This window comes from Tamandua tetradactyla, chromosome 2 (genome assembly GCF_023851605.1).
Source record: "Tamandua tetradactyla isolate mTamTet1 chromosome 2, mTamTet1.pri, whole genome shotgun sequence".
Taxonomy (NCBI): Eukaryota; Metazoa; Chordata; class Mammalia; order Pilosa; family Myrmecophagidae; genus Tamandua; species Tamandua tetradactyla.
The window spans coordinates 99,617,818-99,640,398 of NC_135328.1; the positions used below are offsets into that span (position 1 = coordinate 99,617,818).

Below are 22,581 nucleotides of genomic sequence, written 5' to 3' on the forward strand. Positions count from 1 at the left end.
TAGCAGATGAAGCCGTGTTTGCCATGTGCCCTTCCAGGTGAGAGAGAAGCCCTGACTGTGTTCGCTGTGTGCCTTCTCACTTGAGAGAGAAACCCTGAACTTCATTGGCCTTCTTGAACCAAGGTATCTTTCCCTGGATGCCTTTGGACATTTCTATAGACTTGTTTTAATTGGGACATTTTCTTGGTCTTAGAATTGTACACTAGCGATTTATTAAATTCCCCTTTTTAAAAGCCATTCTGTTTCTGGTATATTGCATTCCGGCAGCTAGCAACCTAGAACATCTTCTGTCTTTTTTGAGGCAGGGGAGGTGCATGGGCTAGGAATCAAACCCGGGTCTCCCGCATGAAAGGTGAGCATTCTACCACCAAACCACCTGTGCACCTCGATACTGTCTTTCATATTTGCTTCTGTAGTTACTTTTACTGGATTTGAGTTACTGTCTAGTGTCCTTTCATTTTAGCCAGAAGGACTCCCTTACGTATCTTGTAGCCTGGGTCTGCTAGTGACAAACTCTGTTTTTGCTTCTCTTGTAATGTCTTAATTTCATCTTTATTTTTGAAAGATAAGTTTACCGAATATAGAGTTCTTGGTTGACAATTCTTCCTTTTAGCACTTCGTTTCAGAATATGTCTATCGCTGCCTTTCCCTTCCGTAAGTTTCTGTTTTTTGGACCGTATAATTTCAATTGACCTAACTTCCAAGAAAATTGATTCTTTTTTTCTGTCTGCTTAAATCAAATCTGCTGTTGAGTCCTTCAAGTGAATTTTTCATTTGCTATGGTACTTTTCAACTGCAAATTTCTGTTTCATCCCTTTTTACAATTTCTATTTCTTTATCAATATTCTCTATTTGATGAGGCTTTCCTCTCATTCTTTACTTTAGTTCTTTGTCTATGATTTCCTTAGGTTATTGAGCATACTTAAGATAGCCAATTTCAAGCTCAATATCTGGCTTCCTCAAGGACAATTGCTATTTTTTCATTTTTGTGTCATACTTTTTTATTTCTTTCTCTGTCTCATAAATTTTCACTGAAGACTAGAAATTCGACACAATATGGCAATCCTGTAAGTCTTCTCTGCAGGGTTTTTCATTGCTGCCTTTTCTTATCTGTTTTAAACGAATTCTGTAAAGTCTGTACTTTTGTCATGTGTGGCCACTCTATTCTAGGTTAGTGGTCAGTTAATGTTTGGACAGATTTCTTTGTATGCCTGAAACCAATAAATCTCTCTCTTTGCTGAGGGGTTCTATGTGCATGCTGAATACGCTTTCCACACTATCAGTCAGTTTATAACTCTGATACAGCCTTTACTTCTTGGTTGCACAAAGCCTCAAGGTCAGAGGTAAGAGCTTAGGGCATTCTCAGATCTTTCCTGAGTATTCTCATAGCCCTATTCATGTATATAGATTTCTAGATTTATTTTTTTTCTGTTCAGGTCCTTATGATTAGTGCTTTCTGAATCCTATCCAAATAAATCTTTGCTTACTTCAAGGTCACAAACATACTGTTTCCTTCTATGGTTTTACAGGTTCTGAGTTTTACATTTCAGTCTATGTGACCTATTTTTAATTTTTATGTATTATGTGAGGTACGGGTTGAGGCTTTCCCTCCCCATATGGATACTTTGTTGTATTAGCATTACTTATTAGATTTTCCATTGAAATGACATGGTATTTTGATCAAAAACCAACAATCAAAAAATCAAATAATATAGATCAACTTGGGAAGAATATTTTACATGTCTAATTCAGAAATATTGAACTTAATTGATTTTTCAAAATCTTTGTACCCTAATTTTCAATATTTTTCTTTATTGTGAATATAAAATTTTAAAAAGTGGATACAATACATAAGTAAAACATTTATCTATGACCCAGTTAAAAAACAGAACACTGCCAGCATCCCAGAAATCCATCTTGTTCCTTGTGCCTTCACTTTAAGACAAGATAGAACCGGTGACTATTTTTGTTCCAGATGACCTTAATAGATAGTAAGAAAGAAATCTACATTTCCTTGGAGATAAAACAAGTGAGGTGACTGGTGCTGCACCAAACCTATTTAGTCACAAACCTTCCTGTGTTCTCTCAACATGTCTGACAAGACGTTTTGGTTGGCTAATGCTGCTGGAGTGCAATATACCAGAAATGGAATGGCTTTTAATAAGGGAATAAGTTACAAGTTTACTTCCAAGTTACAGTTTGAAGGCCATAGAAATGACCAAACTAAGGCATCCAGAGAAAGATACCTTAACTCCAAAGAAAGGCCAATGAGTCCAGAACCTCTCTGTCAGCTGGGAAGGCATGTGTCCAGCATTAGCTGGTGCTTTTTCCAGCTTCTGATGCCAGTGGTTTCCTAAGCATCTGATTGCCTTCACTTACCACCTCTGGACACAACTCTGGGTTCTGGCTTGTTCAGTATCTCATGGGAAGGCACATGGCAATGTCTGCTGGGATCTACACAAGTCCAGGCATCTGCTCTCTTGGTTGATACTCTAAGCTTCTCCAAACATCCAGGTCTCTGTCAGCTCTGAAGCAAGCATCTGCAACTGAGATTTCTCCAAAATGTCTCCCCTTTTAAAGGACTCTAGTAAACGAATCAAGACCCACCTTGAACGGGTGGAGTCGCATCTCCATCTAATCAAAAGGTCACACCCACAATTGGGTGTGTCACATCTCTATAGACGTAATCCAGAGTTTCCCACCTTAAATAATAGGTCTGGCCCCACAAGATTGGATCAGGATTAAAACACGTTTTTTCTAGGATACATAATAGTTTCAAACTGACACACTAGATCAGTATTGCTAGCAATTTAAGATATATGAGAACATAAAAATAACGAGGGAGGGCCACACTTAGCTCTTCTAATAGTCAGAAAGTCAATCTGTCACTGGTCCTGAACAAACTGAGAGGTAAATGAGGAACTGAATACAAGGAACTTGTAAATCATCAAGAAAGATTCCAATACTAAATTCAGAAGTAGTATTCCTTCTGTTTATGTCATTAAGAAGGGATAATAGAATCAGAATGCTCTAAAATTGGGAAAAATAGAAATTTTTCCTGGCAGCCATTTTTCCATGAACCTTCTGTGAAAGAAAATACATTATGCAATTTATTGCCTTTTTTCATCAAAGCATAGGTAGGAGGAAAGCAGCCTATTCAGTTGTACTTATTGTTAAGTCCTGAACTTCTCATAAGAAAATGGCACACTCTAACTTGAAAAGTTGATGCCAAATGTGGCCATTTTTGAGTGATTTCTAACAGACAGGATATATGCCATTTAAATTTCTTTTTATAAAAACAGCTTCCACTTCCTTACCAAAAGGGAGAAAAGAATTGTTACAAATAAGGTATCAGTGGTTGAGCGAGTTCAAATAGTTAAGAGGTTCTCTGGAGGCTACTTTTATGCATGCTTTAGCTAGATATGGCTATTTATGATTTGCCAAACTCCAATCAAAACCATCCCAGCCTACCCTAAAGAACACCTAGAGTTCTATAAATTCCATGCACTATGATTACTTTCCAGAAACCTACAATCTCCAGATGAGTTCCTAGGCCAGGTAAGTCCTGAAACTCAGAGGGGCCAGCCTCTCCAGGACATCAACTAGTTCCATCCCCCTATCCCATACTATCGATAGCTCCTTCCAACATGAAAACATTAGAATGGGCATAGCTCAAATACCCCTAAAGATTGGGAGAAAGATCAAAGGAGAAGGTGGAGTTTTAACAGAGAAGTTACGATTTAACAAATGAGTATGACTGCTGAATCATTATATATTGCTTTTATTCTCCAGCGTCTTGGAGTACCGAAAAGGAAAAACCTAAAATCGTGGGATTGTAACTCATATCAAACTCTGAAATCTGTTCTATAACTAATTGTTGTGGTGTGCTTTGAAACATTTTTGAATGTTATTTTTTCACAACACACACACACACACACACACACACACACACACACACACACAACTCCAGCTTCCAACATGAGAAAATTGGTGATTTCTGGTCAATGTTGACAAATGATATAAAGTTTATCATATTAATGAACTTAATTGGCTAGTATATCATCCTGAATCGGCTATTACTATTCTTTGATCTCAAGAAGAATCCTAATAAGTAATTTCCCAGAGAAGCACTTTGCTAACATCAACTGTTGTCAAGTTTCTCATATAACTTGCTTAATCACATGAATCAAAACCGTCTTTAGTAAGTCAAAACAGTCTTTAGAAAGTTAAATTCCCTTCCCTGGAATATTGGAGCAAAAAACACACTGTGTGAAACACTTTGTGGTACTTAAGCATAATGCAGAATAAAATCTATTTTCTGTTTCTTACCAAAGCCAAACATAGGTGACAGTAATGCATTACTTAAAATCTAATTCTAAATAGACATGAGAAAAAGCAATAAAAGCTTCTCCCACAAAATACCACTTTGAAATATTTAAAATGTAATAAATGAATACACTTCATCAAATACCTTTCAAATTCTATCCTACTAAATTGTTTAAATAACTCTGACTTATACATAAATAAAACTCAGAATTGAGGCAACAATGGATATAACAATAACTGAATATTTGAAGGATATAGGAAAAAGCATTATCTGCTTATGACTTTTGTAAGTAAATTAGTCACTGATAATGCACTTTAAGGACAACTGTGGCCACATGGGTAGCTCAGTGGTAGAATTCTTGCCTGCTGTTCAGGAGACCTGGGTTTGATTCCTGCCCATTCACCTTCTCCCCTCCCACCAAGAAAAAAAAAATTGTGAACAAAATTCTCTGTGATATACGTATCACGTATCTGCCTGTGTGTGTGTGTGTGTGTGTATATAGAGAGAAATACTTATACACTGGGAGACATAAGAAGAGATAAAGGCAACTGTGAAAATTTTTTTTTTAAGGAGACAAAATTTATTGAGAACACATGTGAGAAGGCATGGAGACACTCTCTCAAGAAAAGAAAGGTGAACCGCGAAAAGCCCGAGGCAATGTGAGGTCTTTTGCTTTTATAGATTAGCTTTATTTATTTCCCCTCCTTCTTCCTTGTTTGGGATTCTTCCTCCTTCTAAGGTGGTGCCTGGTGGTAGATGCACATTTGGGTGGGTGAGATGGCTCCACCTTTCCCCATAGATGACTCACTCAAGTAGGGGTCCTTTAGCCCCCAGGTGCTGTTTATTGCTGCTGTTCTCAGAAATATTTTTCTTCTTGAGGCCTGATAGCTTTTTGGAATTGGCTATTTGCTTAGTCACCTACTGCCTAATTCTAACCCTGCATCATTTCCCACTCAGAGACTTCTAACTTCCATTAATCGTAAGGGAATTTGGGCCAATGGTCTATCTTCTGCTATTGTTTCAAGCTGTCTGTCATAGGCCCTGCTTGTGGGAATATAGAAGTTTCTGGCCATGCTATTGAACGTGACTGGTTGAGTGTGGGGAACAGCAAGACAGCCTCTAGAGGGAAGTTTGTTAAGAACAGTTCCTAATCTGAAAATACAAACTTGGTGAGAAGTTTAAAAATGCAAGGGCCGATAAACAAACAGCAAGAGGACAGAAGTAAGCAGGGCTGGGAGAGGCATTAGCCAAGTGTGACTGGGGAAGAGGGAAGGAAATGACCCTCTTTCAGGTCCAGGAGTGAATCCTAGTTGCATGGTTCGCTCCTGCTTAACCAAGGAATAAGAGGATGTATGTGGCAAGTTAAGAGGTGCAGGAATGAGGCTTAGAAGGGACTTGATTGATTGGGCTGTGGCATTCCCTGGAGTGTAGGCCTGGTGATTTCCTCGAGAGATGTTAGTATTATTTCTTTGACGGCTAGGGCAATAGATTACTATTTTTTTGTTGGTAAGAGCATGGCATTTAAGAGATTATCTCTTGGCAGTGTTTAATTGGGATTCTGCCTTTTGTGAATAAGGGTTGCTCTTTCCACACAACTGCATCAGCATGCAGGACTAGGAAAGTATAGTTGGTATTGATTAGCCTTTTCCCTTTTCCTAATTGTAGAGCTCACGTGAGGGCATTGGTTTTGCTTTCTGAGCTAAAGTCCCTGGGGGCAGGGCTTTGGCTTTACTCTAGTTTGGCTGACTATGAAATAATTTGCTTTCTTTGTTTTTATTAAGACAAGGATATTATTCTGATACAATATAAATTTTTTATCTTTCAGACAGAGTACTCAGATGGTTGAGAAAAACTTTTATAACATTTCATTAAGAGCATTTTAACAGAGCAGCATTGACTATGACAGACAGAATTCATTTTTATATATTTATTTTACTTTCTCAATCTCCATAACTTCCCACATTCATCTAGGGCATGCAGTCGGCAATGGACCACAAAATTCATGTTTTAAACTCGAATATGTTTTTGATGATCATTTATATTTTTTGTATGCCCTAGGAACTGTGTCATTTTTATTCTGTCTACAATTGTAGGTAATCAAATTATTTGTTTCACTTACAAAGTAACACTCACCTCTAACCCCTATCACCATTACAGCAACTGAATGTATCTGTCAGCTTGGCAGAATAGAGCCACGTTTACAATTATATAAGTAAAAATAAAATCACACTTACTCATTTTAGGAGATGAAAAATTTACTTAGAAATTGCAAACATTCAGCAAAGATAAGACAAACACTATTTTCCATATTCTACAGAAATACAATAATTTATAGCTGGCTTGTTACATGGTCACATGATTAAAACAAGTCGAATGGAAAAAGAATAGTACAATCTACTTTTCTGCTACCTATCACAACTTAGTAAGTGTACCAATAAGTACCGGAAGACAGCTGCATAGGAAGATCAGAATTCTAGGGCTGTTTGTTAATATACATCACTGTATTATAAGAATAATATAAAAACAAAATAGGTACATATATACAATTAACATGCAATTTAAGCTGTTATTCTGAATAAACAGGACAGAATTTAGTGAACACAATAAAAAACTAATGTGGTATTAATAATGTGTTGTTATAATCAGTATATCATGGTATTTTACATGGCATGGGATTTTTGACTCTTTTTAAAATAATGTTTGGCAAACTAGAACAAGTTCCAGAGCAAACTTAAAATGAAGACAAAGAGAAACTGGAGTGAACAATCCTATTAGACACTTTTCTAAATATTCTAAATAATTTAAAAAATACATAATATCATGTTTACCTCACCATCTTCCAAAAGAAAAAAAGGTTATAATTTGTACCCTATGAATCTGCACTGTCCAACAACACTGTCAAGTGCTACGAAGCTCTTGAAATGTGGCTAATCAGAATTGAGATGTGCTGTAAGTACAAAACACAAGCTGAATTCTGAAGACAATATGGAAAAAAGTTTAAAATATCTCAATAATTTTTATATTGCTTACATGTTGAAATAACTTTTTTACTATATTGGGTTAAATAAAATATATTATTAAAATTAATTTCTCTTGTTTCTTTTTTCTTTTTTGAATGTGAGTACTAGAAAATTAAAAACTGCTCATATTATATTTCAATTGGACAGTGCAGCTAACAGATAATCTACAGTCATTATATATTAGAGGCTTAGAATTTAGCATTATACTTTAAGCACTCTGGAGTATACTAACCTTCAGAACACCATAAGCACACTCTGCACATGCCTTATTTCAAAATTTATCTTTATCCTCTGCCAGCTATACACTTTGAACATAAAAAGAATTCACAAAATATTTATTTCTTTAAAAATGTAATTAATATGCAGTGAAAACTAAAGGAACTTCATTGCAAACTGCTAGCTTGGGGAAAATAGTTGAAGAAAAACAGCAGTGCAATCAGAATGAAGATAATGAGTATATTCAGTAAAATAAGTTAGCTAAACTTATCTTTAATGCCCAGGATCTGACCTTGTACCACAGATCACCGATTCTAAAACAACATAGACTGCAATTTACTTAAATAGTCCATTATTTGAAAAATCTTCAAGCAATTTAAGCAGGGTAATATTAATACCCATGGTGAATGCTAATAAAATATAGCATCTGAGAACTATTCCTTAAAATTAAAGCCCCCTAATCTTATAGTTGGCAGCTAACAAGTTTTCCAAGAGACTGAATTTTGCTTAAAAAAATAATTTTAGAAGCTATTAAAAAATTACTCATCTTTTATCTTTTTCTCCCCCCATCCCCCTCTTTTTAGCTCTTGAAACAGAGGGTATAAATATTTGGCATACTTTTAATACCTAATCTTTTCTTTTTTCCAACTCAAAAATAAGTTAATCTAGGATGCATTCCACTATTCTTCTAGGAAAAACACACAATAAAATACAATGACGATGGTCACTCCAGTCAGAAGCCAGCATCACAGTCATGCATGGAGAACCTCACCAGGCAGCAATGCCTAATTACACTTATAGCTACACACACTGTTCCTCACAGCTCAGGTTGGAATGTGTTTTTAAAAAACGTTTTTATCTATTTACTTAATGTAAACTCTGTAAAAAATGTTCCGAAAGTCATACATTAACAGATTCTGAAACTACTCAATCATTCACAAAACTCCACCCCCTCCCTCTCATTTTACAGATGTTTGGAAAAAAAAAAATAAGCAGAAGTTATTTAATGTAACTTCACATTTTATCACTACCACTTTAAGATATTGGAAAGCAACCAAGATTTGGAGATAAAAACAGATCCTGAACCAGATAATATTGGATACCAATATATAAACTGATTGCTAAAGACAACAGTAGTTCTCTCTACAGTTCAGAAGCCTATTTATTAAGACATTTAATCATATTTATTAATGTGCATCACATAAGAGGATACTACTTCAACTTGTCACATTTCCTATCTTCAGACCATGTTCCACATAAAAAATACTTTTATTATACTGCACTAACTCCCACCTAAATAAGCCTAAAAATTACTTAAATGATATAATTTTCCATTTTCAAAAATTATATTACTCTACCAAATACACTCCTCAGTGAAAAGATGACAGTAGTCCCCTTTCTGAAAGCTCTCTGCTAGTTCCGATGTTAGATCAATCACTAAGAATTTATTCAGCACCTACTCTGATTGCACTCAGTATACACTGATCTATTAAACCAACCAGAAAAAATATCAGCTCCAAATGCAAAATGATACTGTGAGGGAAAATATATGAGCCTTCTAACAGAATGCTATGAGATTCAACACTTGGACATATGAAGTTGTTCAGCTCTATGATATTAAAAAAAAACTCAAATTAATTGTCCATCACTTTATAAAAGTTCTGATGTATGCTGCATAGTACTGTGAGGAAGGTGATTGCCATACATAAAATTAAGGCTGATTCGCTACAGGTATGGACAAAAAGCCAGAATGTCATGAGTCATAAATCACTGAAGACTTTATATAACATAAAAAGTTTACATAAATATCTGGTTAATTCAGGCACAAGGGCACTTGTGTTAGGCTTCCAACTTTGCTGGATGGAGTTCGTCTAATAAAGAAAACTGTCTTAAATAGGAGCACTGTAACAGCATGAAAAGAAAAAAACCTTTGGATAAAATTTTTTGTAAAAACAACTATAAAAATCCAAGCTCCAAATCTCATTTAAATGTGTATATGTACATATATGTATGTACACACAAACACACACATTTACATGCTCTAAAGATATCTAAATTTTGCTTGCAATGCCATAGTGGTATGTATTTATGCCTTGTACTCATTTGAACTTTATTAGGGATTTTATGTGAAATGCTGTAATTCTCCCAAATTACAACAATGTGGACAACAGTGATAAGACAGACATAAATTAGTTTTAACTTTCTAGCTTTAACAATTCTGAGTGGCTTAATCCCTACAACATGCAGGACATTATGTGAAGTGCTGAATATACCCAGGGTCTACACATACAACACTCTCAGGAAAGTGAAATTTTAGAAAGCAAAATAGTTGTTAGTTTGAAAATCAATAGTATTCAATTTTCTTCAATAGGATTAAAAAAATTGAGACTGATGTCAACTAAAACAAAAATATAATCACCCCCATCCCACCAAATAATTAACATAATACAATACAGAAACTGTTTCCACAGAAGACATGTATCAGAGAACGTTCAAAATAGAGGTTTTTTTTCAGAGAAAGAAGCTGCAAGATGCTGAGGCAGTCAGAGGGCAGTCTACTAGCTATTGCACTTGTAGTGGTTTATAAAAATACTATCCACACTAAAATTTTAAGAGCTAGTAATATACTTAGCATATTTCTGCGTTTTCTTTTTTTCCATTGAATATAAATTTCTGACCTAAATTTACTAAATCATCTATACCCTGAGGAATAATAAAAGACTATAATAAAAGAAATGGCAGGATTAGCTTTGTGGACCACATTATTATCCAGAAAGCACAAACTACATATAGTTAATATTCTTGGAAGCACAAGGTTTCATCAGCAGACTAAACTACTATATTTTTTATTTAGCAGTAAATTTGGTTTTACACTGTTAACATGGCCTGGTGAGCACGGAGACGTCAAAGCTGGGAGCCTGAGGTATTGCCCTTCTGGATCCACAACTGATGCACTGGTTTCCATCTCTACTATGCACAAAAGATTGTTGTGCTTCAGGAATATAGTATTCAACGGTTCTCTGTAAAGCACTTTGGAACTGTTAGCTATATATTTTTATGAGATTACAATTAAAATTATTTGCTATCTTGAACTATGGAATCCCTATCCCTCTCCTCTCCATATGCACAGAACATAAAATGCCATATTTTAAATTCTATCTCAGTATATGCTTCGTTTCCTCAGATATTTGAAAGTATGATGGTCTTATTTTTCTTCCTTTTAACTACCTTGCATTAGGCCTGTATCTGGGAGAGAAGGACAGTCCCGAAACTGAGACAAAGGATTCATTTAGGACAAATGCCTGGCTTTTCTTTTAGGGCAGAGTGCCATCATTTTCTCTTTGGAGAGGATGACCATTTTTCAGGCTGATACTGAATTACATACATGCTATTCTCTAAATGTGATGGTTCCAACCCCAAAAGAGTTAGTAATTATGGGGAACTAATTCTTTTTGGTAGGATGCTTAAAAAGGATAACTAATGAAATGCAAAACCAAAGCGTTCTACCTGCTCATATCAACATCTCTTTAAAGGACAAAATACTCCATGGGACCATGCCTAGCAATGGGAATAAATGAGTCTCACAATCAACTCTTTCATAAAACGTCCAATGATTTCAGTTCCTGCCCTTTTAGCAAATGTCCTGTTTTTTGCCTAAATATTAGATTTAAATATAAACTTGCTCCAAAAACAGTAAGAAAGGAAGGCACTTAAATTAACACAGCGTGATGCATAATTATTTTTTTAAAGACATTGTGTGATGGTAAGTAGAATTAGTGAGGTCTGATCTTTCCGAGACAATACCTAAACTTTCCGTGCCTCCATGCATTTCTCCAATAAATAGGAGCACATTACAGGGCACACCCAGGCATGGGGAGGTGTAAGCACTGTAAAGGGGTAGGGTTTGCACAGCAGTTCTATTTGGGAAACTCATTCAAAAGACAAATCTGGAGTTGTTATAATGCTGCTCAAATTATCTAGCATATTCTAATATTTTAAAGATTTAAAATTAAATTTTCTAGTAACAAAATCACACTAAGCCTTCACCACTTATGCAAAAAAAAAAGAAGCTTAAAAGATTGTTATTTACTTCCTTTTATAACTAAATCTTTAGCAACTATAATTTAGAGGAAGTTAGGTACAGAGATTAGATTGTTGTACAGCAAGTGGCAGTTGCACACCTAAATTGCAGATAGTCCCTGTGCCAGAAACCTTTGTGCTATGTAAAATAAAATTACTAGATTGACAATTTGCAAGAAACTTAAAAGTTCTCTCATTACACGCGCGTGCACACACACACAGTTTGAGATCCAAAAGCATGAATTAGCAGACCTGAACATATCTAAATGACAGTCATGCTTTCCTACAAACTGCCATATAAAGATCTAAGAACTTGTTTCTATATCTTGTGTCACATAAGCCCTTATTGAATATTCAAGTGACTTTGAGTAACAATTTGTATGCATTTAACCCTATTAATAATTAATGAAGCCTTTAATTTAAATTAGAACTGTACCATAGGAAGAAGAAATATGCCTGAAAGTCTACATCAAGAATTTCCAAGGAGTTAATAGAATGCTAAAACCTGGAAAAGAAAAATGGGACATTAATACTTATCAAATCCTTAAGTTAAAAACATGATTTACACAAGTTTAAGAAATATTGAAAAGGTCAAGTTCAAGTCGGGGGTGGGGAAGAGGAGAGAAGTATTAATTGATTATGCATGCAGAGACACAGGGTTAACAAGCTGGTGAAGTCAAAGAATTTCTTTAGATGCCTGAAAGTGGCTCTGGCACCACTGACAAGATTGCCCTCTGACATTATAAATGAACAGTAGTGCTCTTAATCCAAATGGACTTCTTCAGTCCCATGAAGTTTTATGAATTTTTAATATAAAAGTACAGTGAACTGCAATTATAGAGCTGCATTTCTTTGCTGGATTTAAACAAAGGTAATTAAATGAAAAAATAACTAAATTAACTCATCCTATATGTAAGAGCTCCCTCTAGGTATCATGTAGCTAGCTAGACAATGCATCATTCATTCATAATCTGTGTACTAATTAATCAACTTCTCAATCTACTCAGTCCAACCATCATTTATGACCAATCTTTCTCTTCTTCAAACAGTTAATCATTCATTAATAAATACTGAATCCTTATAATGTGCAAGGGACTTGGTAGAATCCCGAAACACTGTAATACCAAAATAAGTATACTAAAAAAAGACGGCGCAGGGAGAGGGTGAGGGAGATATGTAAGATCTTATTGCTTTTTACTTGTCAGTAGTATTATTGACCCAAAGGATAAGATAACTTACTATTCTACTGAAAGTCTGATGAGATGCTTGTCAATTTAAACCATCTCTTTCCTTTTAGCAACTAGGTATTTATAGAAATACAAGTGAAGATTAACAAGCTCCTGAAAAAAAAATCCTTTCTGCTGCATGAGCTCATTCAAAGAGATGTAATCATACTAGAGCTAGTGAGTTTAAATGTTCACCATTTAGGAAATAAACACAATCATATACGGCCATATTAGGTATACTGTGAATGAACATTTGAAAAATGCAAATTTTAGAAATAAAGTAGTACACAAAAATGACATATCAGGCAGTATCCTCTTGGATATTTACATTTTCATTCCCTACTTAAAACTTTATTAGAAAGGCTAGAGACCAAAATATATTAGACTGAACGGCTTCAGAAAGGGGTGGGTTAAAAGCCTTGAAACACATGAAGACAAACACCACCAAAGGTAGGCAAGATGAGCTACTGTGTGGAAGGTATAAAAAGGTACCGAAGGAATGGGACATTATGAAAATTTAGTTGATGTCTCATGGAGTATCATCTGTAGTAATTTCCTGACACTCTCTCACATCAAATCCTAAGAAACACAATAACTTGGAATACTTAAAATGATTTATGGAAAAAGTAATAATGAGTAAGGCAGAGTTTGACACCACGTATCAGTGGAATGGGCTGAACCTATCCTATCTTCTCTATGTTTTTCTTTTTTTCTCTCTCTCTCTCCAGCAGCTGAAAACTATTAGCAAATGATTTTATCTATAGAGATCTAGACAGACCCTGAGGTATTTGATTCACGAATATCTCATCTAAGTACAGTTTATATACAAAGGGCCATGGAATTATATTCAAAATGGCAATTATTTTCCCACCTAAATGCTAAAAAAGTTGTAATTTTTGCCCCAAGAGAGAAGAACAGCTTCTGGGGCCAGACTGGACAATTTTTTTGGTGTCTTTAAGGTTCACTCAATAGTCTGCCACCTGACAAAACCCAGATCCCAAGAAAAGTCTTATTTTTTTTTCTGTTAAGGTATATCAATATGTCTGTATCTATATCAAGTCCAGGGTTACTTTAACAGTGAGATAGGAGTGGTTTGCCTTTTCCTACATGTTTCTCATTACCCTGCAGATGACGTAGTAAGTAAAAAGCAGAACTGAAGAACTGGTAAAGCATGAGTATCACACTTATTTCTCCACTAATACTTTCATTCTGCACACACAAAAGACAACAGAAAGCTTCCACCATTAAAGGAACTCTTAGAGGGGCAGCTCTTGTTCAGATTTCCTATGGATTTGTATTTCTTTCTTTCCATTTTTTTTTTTGCATGGGCAGGCCACAGGAAGCAAACCCAGGTCTCCGGCATAGCAGGCGAGAATTCTACCACTGAGCCACCGTTGCATCGCCCTGTATTTCTTTAAAGCAAATAGAATTGTTTCTTCACTATGCATCCCTTAAATAAGACAGAGAGGGAAAAATATACAAAGATGAAACTGACAAAAAATATGGAACAGATTGGGAAAATAAAGAAAAAAGATACGCAGGAAAGAAGAAATATAGTGGTGGGCCACGGGGGCTCAGCAGGCAGAGTTCTCTCTCGCCTGCCATGCTGGAGACTTGGGTTTGATTCCCGGTGCCTGCCCATGCAAAAAAAAAGAAGAAACATAGACCATTTATAAAGAGGTAAATATATTAAGAAAGTTGAAATTACTGGTCCTATCTCCACCCTCACCCTCATCAACCTGAAAAAACTCAGCCCTTGCTACTGAAAAGATAAGATACAGCTATATGGTAGATACTTTGGTACCTCATCCCTGATAAGTTGAGTGTCAAGTTCTTGTTTATATTTTAAAAATAAAGACTGAAGAACTAATTTAAACTTTTCTTTCCCCCTGGCTTTTGCCAGTAAACTAACAGTCACCTCACAAAACTTGTAGTTTATCTTGGGTATCCTAAATAACAAAAACATTTTTAAAAAGGAAGATTTTATACATACACCTGGAAGAAAAAAGTAAAGTAATAACCAAAATGGTATTTCAGGTTTTTAGGGGAAAAAAAGTTTTTTTTAAAATGGCTGAATTGTGTTTTTGGTATATACCAAATCTGAGGTAAAAGCAATCTATCAAAACTAGTAATAAAAATAAATTTCCAGTACTGGAATCACACAAGCTCTTAAAATTTGTTTCTTTTTTAAATAAACATTTAAAAAATGGATTATATTGGAAGCATGATTTTCATAAAAATCCCAATACTTCTGACTTTGGTTATGTTAGTTTATAACTTGAATAGAACATGCTAGAGAAAGAGAACTGGTTGCACTTTCACATATCCATTCACGTAGTCATTTGTTTCTCAAAGCAACAATTAGATCAGGTCATTTACATTTGTGTTAATCTTCTTAAGATGAACTGCGATATAAACTTTTTATTAAAAAAACAATTAGCTTATGTAGCAATTACACTGAGGTAAGGGATCTTTGAAACAATTAAGAGAATCGAATGAGAAGAAGCCCCATGTGAAGAAATATAAAGGATGAGGAGTTAAAAAGAAAAAATTTAAGACTCACTGTTCAGCAGGAAGGTACTATACAATTATTTTATCCCCAAGAAATGCCAGTTCTTAATAAATAAAATGAAAGATTTACTGTGGATTTTTAATTCAAAGATGAAGCACAAATGATTAGCCAATAATAGCAAATGGTCCATGCAACTATGTAAAGAAGAACGGAAAATTATATTGCACTAAATGGGGAAACTTGCAGGACTCATCTGCCTCTTTCACTGGCTCAAAGTAACCAGCCATTTCTTGTATGCATTAGCAAACCTGGCTTGCTCCACATTCCGGCAGGTAGACAATACTTGATCAATAAACCTGTGCTCCATTTCTAGGCCTAGGAAGTCTGGAGCTGGGGTCCGCTTCAGTCGTTTGATTTCCTGGGAATAGCTTTGCTTGCTGGAGTCATTCAATCCATCCACCTCCATTGCCTGAGATGTGTGGGGGCCTGCTGAGATGACGTGCAAGTCACTCAAAGTCCCCCTGGGGCTGTCTGCAGGCAACAACTGGGTCATGCTGTGAGGAAGCTTACTTTTTAAGTGATGCTGAAGGTAGAAGACATGCCGCCTGTGAAAAAGGGAAGAGGGGAAGAAAAAAATAGTGAAAAGAAAATCACATTCCAAAGTCAAAACTTTTCATAACAAAAAAATGTTGATAATTTCTAAACATACAGTACTCAGTCCACTGTTCCTTTCATTACCCAGAGTTTTATCTGGGGAAAGGATGAAAAACAGCTGAGATAAAGCTTCTGGGTATTTGGACAACTTATAAGCCTTATAAGCCTACTTACTGATTTATTTATAAAAAGAACACTACCCCAAATGTTTTCAAGAAACATTTACCAAGATGACAAAAATGACCTGGAGTTATTACTCTTTGGTAACTATAATATGAAACAAGAAATAGCAGTTTTAGCCCAATTTCTGCCATAAAGTATAAAACAAAAGAAAATTCCAAGCTAATCTTACTGATATCCTAAAAGACAAGAGGTTCAGAGACAGGGGATTAAATAGCTCTTCTAAAGACTTAATCCATGGCTTTCCCCCCAATACTGGCATTAATAAGCACAACAGATCTGATCGGCTGAAGTTATTATTGTTATGTAGAAACTAACAGAACTTTCCCATGAATCCATCACTACAGCCTCCTTAAAAATCCACAAGCAGTGGAGATGTGCTGGGTTTTCTGCAACGCGTGTTAAAATACACACTTCCCGTTCTTTCTCTCTAAGGGCAGAAGTTTCCCTGTCCTTAAAATCACCAGGTGGTGTTGATGAAAAACAAAAACATGTGCCAAATCTTCAAAATTTTTCATTCAGTGGGGGTGCATATCTACTGTATACAATAAGGTAAACGACATAAATTCTAAGTTGTTATATCTCATCTTTCATAGTAGTAACCCTAAGCCCTTAAGAGATTATTCTAACTCATTTTCCAAGCATAGTCTAGAGTAGACAGGGAGTATATAATGTGCTCATTTAATAGAGGATAAAACTAAAAGGACAGATAAGCTGCTTAAGGGGCAATGAGCTAACAGTGGAATACTGGACTGTGTTACATATTTAGGCCATCCCAACTATCTCCTTCCCTTTCTCCTCATGCCCAAATTCCATTTAATCTTTATATGAACAAAGAAAGTTTCTACTTCATTAATCTACCTATCTCACAAACACAATTAAAAAAAAAATCTCTGAGCCTTACTATTAATGCGCTTCAACACAAATAGCAAAAAAAAAAAATTGTAACAATAAAACAACTTGCAAGTTAAGATCTTTTCACTTGAATATGTAGAACAAAAGTCTTAGTTTTAAGAACAAAAAGAATTATCTATGTTTGAACGTGCCTAAAGGGGTAATCTTCTATCCTCTGAATACATTCAGCATGGAAATAGTTAACCAAACAAACCTCTTCAAATAGCCTAGAAGACAGGCTACATTGCGGGAAACAGAAAATTCTCTGTAACTTTGAATATATACAAATTTTAAAACTTCTTTCCGCCTGCCTACCACAGGTAGGTCTTTTGTTTACAAATAGAGTCCTATGGCCTGAAATAGAACCCATATTTATGAAGACAGATGTGTTCTAAAGTGGAGGATTATCCCACCATCCGCCTTCCCCCTCAAATAACCTCCAAGCAAAGGGTTCACATACCTGACTTCATTCCAACACGAAATTTACATTACTGTCAAATGTCTCAGATTTAAAGTTACGTTGCTAATCCTTTCATCACTCCTTCCTACTAGTTTCGTACCCCTCCCAAAGAAAAGCTATCTTTTACTGTCTTTTAATAAACAAAAAGTGTCAAGAGCAATTATGTTAGGATTTTCTGCTTGTTTTTTAAATGCAGATGGTAGCACCCCATCCCAAATATGCTAACTATCAGAATCTCCAAAAAAGGAGCTCAGAAACTTTTGTTTTATTCTGGTAGTTTTTGTTTTTTTTGCAGTCAAGAGTAAATACCACTGTCCTGAGCAATGGCCAAAAGTCTGAGTGAAGAACCTCATACTGATGATGACATGATAAAACAAACTCCTTTTCATTCATTCAGGCAAAACTCCACAATGTGAATACCATATTTACCCAAGTAGACAGAAATAAAATGAAAGACCTTTTGTGGCTCTCGTGACATACGGTTTCATGCAGAACATGGCTTTTTTCCTTCTCTTACCTATGACACCACAGTGTTTCATGGCCTGGGTAGGTGTCAATGAGATCAGTGCTAAATTCAACTTCTTCTTCTAGAAGATAGGGAAGATTTACCCTTGGTTCCTCTGTTGAACCTGCTTCTTCTTGATCTTTTGGAAGAACGAGGGCTGGCTCACTTCTCAAAGGGCTTTGCTCCAACACAGCACTGTCTATTACAGTTTGGCTAATCAAAGACTTTAACAAAAAGTGGCGGTAGTGAAATCCACTGTGGTCTGAAACGTGTATGGATGCCCAATGTTTAGTTGAAGACAGTTCATCAAGAAGAATCTTGTAGGAAGAAAAAAAAGTTAAATGAAAAGAGGCATTCTCATATTTTGCTGTCTTTGCTAATGTCTTAGATTTCTTTTTGTTTCACTATCCCTACCAATATTGCTGATTTCCTTGTACACTGCTGTAAGATGAGGGTAAGGCCATCTACCTAAAGTTAATTTAAGCATTAAATGGTATTATTTATATACAATGTCTAGCATAGTGCAATCACTGTATAAGCTCAATAAATACTAGTTCCCTCTTTCCCTTATAAAGTGATAAGATGATATTTTGTTTTAAAAGTCACAAAATTTAAGGGCTTATTTTTCGCTCCTTTCTTGGATCTTAATTAACCGCATTTTGATTGGCATACACAAAGAAAGCCAAATTCTAAAATAATGATACACGTTAGAGTGTTTACTTACAAATAAAGTTAACGAGGAGGGAAAAATACAAATTCACATTACTTTCTTTTACAGTGAACACATCTATACTATATCTAACATATTATTTGTTCAACAAAAGACTCAATGTAATTATTTGTTCTTTCCTGTAAGTGCCCTGAGGGCAGGGACTATGTCTGTTTTGTTCACTACTTAATTCTAAAGGCCTGGTACAAAAACATGATGTGTAAATGATATAATAGGATTTTTCAAGAGCTCATGATTTTCACTACTGATCTCAAGTGCATTTGACATCAATGAAATATGGGTTCGTAAGAAACATGAAATAAAATTCAGTGGTGAATTGTTTAAATCTTTGTATGAACAAGACTACAAATCTTTAGTTTGCATTTCAAATAGAATAATAAAAAGAAAGGCTACAGCTATGAAAAAATAAGTTATCTGGCAGTGTCCTGGGGAGATATCAAATACACATGGGTTTTGATCAGTAAAGGGTATATTGAAGGCCTACCACATTTCACCAGAGGGTTTTCAGACCAGCTGAGGGGGGAATAAAAAAGACATACACTTGTGAACAGTGATCACTATAGAAAGCATAATGCCAATTAATTTCTTTTACCTACTATTCAAAGGTTTTGGTCTAATGTTTTCTCCTGTACCAAGATCCTTTCCCCTCTCTACTTCTCACAGTCCCTCTGGCTAAACGAAATCTTTCTCTCTTCAGAACCTCCACAGTACTTGTGTGTTCCACCACATACATTATAAAATGTTTTTGTACAACTTTTTATCCGCACTAAACTCTAAGTTCTTTAAGATCTTTATTCATCCCTCATTGATGTTTCCATCCACCTATAGCCACTGGCATCAGACTGGGTATGTAAGCATTTTATGAATGAATGAACAATTTAAAGAATGAGTGACTAGTACAAAGGGATAAGATTACTTACTTCCAGGGGAAGTGCCAAGATGGTGGCTTAGCAAGGTGTGCGATTTAGTCTGTCCTCCAGAACAGTTTCTAAATAACCAGGAACAGTACAGAACAGCTCCCGGGGCCACGTCAGTGACCAGACACACAGTGTACCCCAATCTGGACCAGCTGGACTGGCCGCAAGTCCCGCCAGAACTGTAAATTCCCCAAACCGTGGAGGCCGGTGCCCCTCCACCACAGGCTGCTTTCCAGAGGGGAAAGGGAAGGGACTTTACCAGCAGCAGGGGTTCAGTGCAACAAAGTTTCAAGTGTGGAATTAATTCACAAATTTTGACTATTAAAAATAGGCCCCCAGCTCAGGTGAACCTGGTCAAAGCAGAGGTTGCTGATTTTTGCCCCGGTGCCAAGCGGGCAGGGCTGACAGAAAAAGAAACAGGTTTTTGTGGCTGTATCTACAAAGGCTTGACTGCATTTGGATACAGCAGTAGGGCTTCTCAGGCTGCAACTGCCCGAGGCATAGGCAGAAACAAGCTTGTTTGAGAGCTTGTCTGGAGCCTATGCCTTCCCAAGGGGAGGGGTGAGGCCCAACTCAGGTGGAATCCCTCCCTCAAGAAATTCAGAAACCAGGGTTTAGTAATTTGAAGCCATTAAAACCCGCCTACAACCTCTCTCCTCTGTCTCTACCACGCCCCCAGCAGGGAGGATTTACCAAAGTTAAAGGTACCTCATCATCTTATGCTGGTGGGACCTGTAGGCAGACAAGCACCACATACTGGGCAGGATAAGAAAAACAGAGTCCAGAGACTTCACAGGAAAGTCTTTCAACCTGCTGGAGTCAGCCTCAGGGAAAACCAACGCAGATGACTCTTTACCCGACAGCAGGCCAGTTTGGTCTGGGAAAATCCGGCTGGGGTCTATAATAGATAAGTATACCCACCTAAGGGTGGGGAGGGGGGGAAGGCACCATACAAGCAGGGCAAGAAAAAAAAAGCAAGAACTGAAAAATTCTCCTCTGTTAAACAAAATCTAAGCTAGTGGTCCAGAATAAGCTGAACTGAATGTCAAAGAACAGACAGGCAACAAATTCATCCAGCAAGAAAACCCTAGGTAAAAGAAGTGAAAGAAATCTCCAGAATAAACTAATTAAGGTAATTAAATGCCTGGGAGCTAGCAAAAAATAACAAATCACACTAGGAAAATGGAAGATATGGCCCAGTGAAAGGAAGAAACCAACAGTTCAAATGAAATACAGGAGTTGAAACAATTAATTTAGAATATATGAACAGACATGGAAAACCTCATTAAAAACCAAATCAATGAATTGAGGGAAGATATAAAGAAGGCAAGGAATGAACAAAAAGGAGAAAGCAGAAGTCTGAAAAAACAAATCGCAAAACTTATGGGAATGAAAGGCAAAGTAGAAGAGATGAAAAATACAATGGAAACTTATGATGCTAGATTTCGGGGGGCAGAAGACAGGATCAGTGAACTGGAGGATGGAATATCTGAAATCTGACAAGCAAAAGAAAATATAGGGAAAAAAATGGAAAAATATAAGCAGGGACTCAGAGAATTGAATGACAATATGAAGCACACAAATACACGTGTTGTGGGTGTCCAAGAAGGAGAAGAGAAGGGAAAAGGAAGAGAAAAACTAAGGAGGAAATTATCACTGAAAATTTCCCAACTCTTACGAAAGACTTAAAATTACAGATCCAACAAGTCCAGCATGCCTCAAACAGAATAGATCCAAACAGATGTACGTCAAGACACTTACTAATCAGAATGTCAGAGATCAAAGAGAAAGAGAGAATCTTGAAAGCAGCAAGAGAAAAGTAATCCATCATATACAGTGAAGCTCAATAAGACTATGTGTAGATTTCTCAGCAGAAACCATGGAGGTGAGAAGACAGTGAAATGATATATTTAAATTACTAAAAGAGAAAAACTGCCAATCAAGAAGTCTATATCCAGCAAAACTGTCCTTCAAAAATGAGGGAGAAATTAAAACATTTTCAGACAAAAAATCACTGAGAGAATTTGTGACCAAGAGACCAGCTCTGCAAGAAATACTAAAGGGAGCACTAGAGGCAGATACGAAAAGACGGGAGAGTGAGGTGTGGAGAAGAGTGTAGAAAGCAAGACTATCAGTATAGGTAAACAGAAGAAAAATTAGATATGACATATAAAATCCAAAAGGCATACTGGTAGAAGAAAGTACTACCCGTACAGTAATAAGACTAAATGTTAATGGATTAAACTACCCAATCAAAAGACAAAGCCTGGCAGAATGGATTAAAAAACAGGGTGCATCTATATGCTGCCTACAGGAAACACATCTTAGACCCAAGCATAAACATAGGTTGAAAGTTGAAGGTTGGAAAAAGATGTTTCATGCAAATAACAATCAGAAAACAGCAGGAGTAGCTATACTAATATCCAACAAATCAGACTTCAAATGTAAAACAGTTAAGAGACAAAGAAGTCACTATGTATTAATAAAAGGAACAATTCAACAAGACGACATAACAATCATAAATATTTATGGACTGAGTCAGACTCCTCCAAAATACATGCGGCAAACACTGAAAACATTGAAAAGGGAAATAGACACATCTTCCATAACAGTTGGAGACTTCAATTCCAGACTCTCATCAATGGACAGAATATCTAGACAGAGGATCAATAAAGAAACAGAGAATTTGAATAATACAATAAATGAGCTAGACTTAACAGACATTTATAGAACATTACACCCACAACAGTAGGATACACCTTTTTCTCAAGTGCTCATGGATCATTCTCAAGGATAGACCGTATGCTGGGTCACAAAGCAAGTCTCAATAAATTAAAAAATATTGAAATCATACAAAACA

General features: G+C 36.1%; 1 protein-coding gene across 4 annotated transcripts in view; it reads right to left on the reverse strand.

Moving 5' to 3' along the window:
* Nucleotides 1–14,529: 14,529 nt before the first annotated feature.
* Nucleotides 14,530–22,581, reverse strand: part of PTAR1 (protein prenyltransferase alpha subunit repeat containing 1) — a 76,220-nt gene continuing 68,168 nt past the window's right edge. For 3 of the 4 annotated variants that reach the window (XM_077148392.1, XM_077148396.1, XM_077148393.1), the window contains 2 exons: nt 18,087–18,391; nt 14,530–15,986 (listed from right to left, as the gene is read on the reverse strand). In XM_077148392.1, the coding sequence (XP_077004507.1) occupies nt 15,644–15,986; nt 18,087–18,391 (648 nt within the window). In that variant the 3' untranslated portion in view covers nt 14,530–15,643. The remainder of the gene's footprint in view (nt 15,987–18,086; nt 18,392–22,581) is intronic. The other variant, XM_077148397.1, reaches the window with a different exon arrangement.